The sequence below is a fragment of the Pteropus alecto genome, unplaced genomic scaffold (genome assembly GCF_000325575.1).
Source record: "Pteropus alecto unplaced genomic scaffold, ASM32557v1 scaffold81, whole genome shotgun sequence".
Taxonomy (NCBI): domain Eukaryota; kingdom Metazoa; phylum Chordata; class Mammalia; order Chiroptera; family Pteropodidae; genus Pteropus; species Pteropus alecto.
Genome location: NW_006433378.1, coordinates 20,003,813 through 20,007,790, shown reverse-complemented (window position 1 = coordinate 20,007,790; position 3,978 = coordinate 20,003,813). Strand labels below are relative to the sequence as shown.

Here is a 3,978-nt window from a genome sequence, read left to right as displayed (position 1 = left end):
TCTGAAGTAAAGCTATTTTGCAACAGGATATATAAAATCAAAATAGTTTTCTTGTGTGTGTGTGTGTGTGTTTTCAACTCGAGACATAAATTTAACATTTAAAAAATTTGATAGATATAAGAATTTTAAACTTGAGTGGATTTGAATCTAGCTAGAAGATATAATCCAAGGAAAGATATGAACATTAGAAATGACAAAATGTTTAATGAGAAACCTTCATCAAATATCAATAATGCAATGTAATTAGTAACGAAGAATTCTATTTAAGGAATTTTTATTTTGTGACTTTGAAGAAAGATATTTTTCTCATTTAAAAAAAAATGTAATGAGTTCAAGGGTGTCCTAACTAGGCAGCTATGTAAGCTCAAAAATTTTAATAAGTGTGAGCCTCTCCTTGTGTCAGCAAACAGATTAATGAGTTGCCTCAAGTGAATGAATATTTTGGAATGATACAAAAGAATGGTCACATGTTTTATCACATTTTGTGCTCATGGTATATAAGCATCCTCCAGCACATACTGACATTCACACTCAGGATCTTGCATTGAACAGCAAACCAACACTCCACCCCTGACACCATGAGCTACTACGGCAGCTACTACAGAGGCCTGGGCTATGGCTATGGAGGCTTCGGTGGCCTGGGCTGTGGCTATGGCTGTGGCTGTGGCAGCTTGTGCGGACTGGGCTATGGCTGTGGCTACAGAGGCTACAGATATGGCTGCTACCGCCCCTGTTATTATGGAGGCTATGGGTATGGCTGCTGCCGCCCATCATGCTTTGGAGGATATGGATTCTCCCGCTTCTACTGAAATCCTACCCTGGGAGCCCAACATCTGAGGCTATAAGATGATTAATCAAATTAACTCAAATTTGAACCAAACAAAATAACTGGGACCAAGCCAAGATGAAACACATTTAGCACCTTAAATTTTAAGAATATCCATTATTTAATATTTGCCTTTTATGTCTCAATTTGTACTTTTATGTCTCTATGTGTCCTCTATTTGTACTTTCACGCTGCGGAATTTTTCTGTTCCCTTTGCAATAAATTATTCTTATTTGAAATGGCACATGCAGCTTTAATTATTTATTGATTTATTTATTTAAATTGTGACACTCACTTTCAGGGTGTATTTCTCTTCTGGAGTTCTTCTAAAGAAACAGTCTTGAAGTTTTGGTTACATGTCCTTATAATTATTGCAGCCATATAAACACAGAGTTATAAGAATTGGTTCACTTTTTATGTTAATTACCTCATTGGACTTAGCAATGTTTTTCTTTTTCTTAATTTAGAATCTTCAAACAATTAATTTCTAGTTCAGCTGGACCTGAAAAAAAATGAAGTAGTAAACAATGTTAAATTTAAATGCTATTATAACATTAAGATGCATTTTAAAAACTCAGACTAGTTTGCTGAACCTAAGAATAGATTTGTTCAGCCAGTTAGTAACACCTACCCTTTTAGTCAATCTAGCCATAGTATATTAGCTTCACATTGACTAGGTAAGAAAAGTATCAGGTCCATGAGTCCATTGGACAACTATACTACTTAGTTTAACAGAGGGCAACGATAACTATTCTATTTTTTTTTCATTTCCACTTTTATATTTATTCAGGGTAAAGTTTACTGATTAACAAACATAATATATTAAAGTCATTCTTATCCTTAGTAAAAAATCTCAGAATTAAATTTTACCCCTTACATGGTTTTTTATTTTTAATTTTCAGTTACAGTTGACATTCAATATTATATTAGTTTTAGGTGGACAGCATAGTGGTTAGTCATTTATATGTTTTATGAAGTCATCCCCCCATTAGTCTAGTACCCACCTGGCATTATATGTAGATATTACAATATTGTCAACTGTATTCTCAATGCTGTACTTTACATGCTTCCCTTGACTAGTTTATAACTACCAATTTATACTTCTTAATCCCTTCATCTTTTTTACATATTCCCCCAAACTTCCTACCATCTGGCACACATCATCTTGTTCTCTGTATCTGTGAGTCTGTTTCTGTTTTGTTTGTTCATTTATTTTGTTCTTTAGATTCCACTTATAAGTAAGATCTAATGGTATTTGTCTTTCTTGGTTTGATTTATCTCACTTAGCATAATACCTTCCAGATCCATCCATGTTGTTGTAAATGATAGGATTTCATTATTTTTTTATGACCAAGTAACATTCCATTATACATATGTATCTCACTTTATCCATTGTCTATTAATAAGCACTTAGGTTGCTTTTAACTATTCTATTTTTAATAACTAATTGCATTTCTTTATAATTTGAAGAAAGTCTTCAAAGAAGAAGAATAATAAAAGTACTTAGAGAAGGTACACACCACTCCTAATGTAAGGTAGTATTATCATATTATTAGAATTTGAATTTTTTGCTCTTATGGATTTCTGCTGAATATAAGGGAAAATACATCATATCTTCACTTCTAGGAAAAACTATTCCTTATCTTAGGGAGAACTCTTCAATACAGGTTCGTTAACCCCCAAACTTATGTTAAATAAGCAGAGTGTGGCATACTAAAATCTGTTTTTTATTTGCAATTTTATGTCTCAGCTAGATTTAATGAAAAAAAAAAATACTTGAATTATTAACTGTCTTTTTATATTTAGGATGATCAATTAAAATGGAACAAGTTCTGAAGTAGACAAAAGTAGTTTAATAATGTGTGAGACAGTAAAATGTCTTAACTAGAACAAAAAATAACCATAGAAGAAAAAGATGAATAAATTAGATTTTATCATATTACAATGTTCTGTTTATATATAGATACCATTTTTAAGTGAAAAAGTACCAAATCAAATACTGGGTGAAATATTTTTATTACATAAATCTTATAAACACCAGTACCCAAAAATGTAAAGAGCTACTGTTAATAATAAAAAATATTGATTAAATGAGCCCAATTAAAAATGGAAAAATACTTGAATGAGCGCTTCAAAAAAAGAGGATATTTATGGACATCTAAATTTAACAAGTGTATTGGAAAATTGTTTGGGAAAATCTACTTAGATATATTTGTAAATTATGTCCTATGTATTATGTATACTGAAGAGAAAGCATATGTAGGTCTATCAAAAAAAAATCTGTATTAAAAGGCACACATCAGTTTTATTCACGCATATTAGCAAAAAAAAGAAAAACGAACGAATGAACGAAAGAAAGAAAGAAAGAGAAAGAAAGAGAGAGAGAGAGAAAAAAGAAAAAAAGAAACTGCTCAAATATAGATTTTACTAGAGCAGACTATTTTGTAGCAATGAACACAACAAACAAATGCTACATGCAACGACAATGCTGTACAGGGAGGAAAACATTCTGGTATCCCATATGATTCCATTCATGTGACATCCAGAACAGTTAAACTTCTAGGGAGTATCGTAAACTACTAGTTGGTATGGTCAAGAGAAAAATTTGGGAAATCTGAATGTGATTGATTCAGGTAATTTGTGAATGTATGCAAAATATCATTAACTTTTACACTTAAGATTTGTGCATTTCACAATATGCTTTGAACGAAACAACAATAACAACAACAAATAGATAAAACGATGGGTTATATAGTTTTTAAAGCAAGAAAGCTATTTGAGGCAATTCTTCCTTTACATTCTTGGATGCAGTGATAGTTATTATCCATGTCTATGAAAGACAGGTAAGAACTTTGGAAAGCATTCATCCATTCAGCACTTCTTTGTTGAGTTTCTACTGCCTATTAGTCATTGAACAACAGTCAAGTCCAGTTGGGCAAATGCATCATGTGATAATTGCTTATAAACTCAACAGAAGGTCAACATTATATTTAAAGTCATAAAAGGTTAACAAGAATTAGGTGCTTAATTCAATTTAAGAGCATATCTGGAGGGTTTAACAGGATTTAGGGCAGCTTTGGTATGGGTGATTAACTTCATGAAGTAAACTGAAAAAATTTTTGTCTTTGATTAGTGCCAGAATCTCAAAAATA

The 3,978-nt window shown here is 31.6% G+C and overlaps 1 protein-coding gene across 1 annotated transcript; it reads left to right on the top strand.

Moving 5' to 3' along the window:
- Nucleotides 1-578: 578 nt before the first annotated feature.
- On the top strand, nt 579-809 carry LOC102897171 (keratin-associated protein 19-5-like). The gene has a single exon (XM_006908291.1). It carries the CDS (start codon nt 579-581, stop codon nt 807-809), a length of 231 nt encoding a protein of 76 aa, XP_006908353.1.
- Nucleotides 810-3,978: the final 3,169 nt, after the last annotated feature.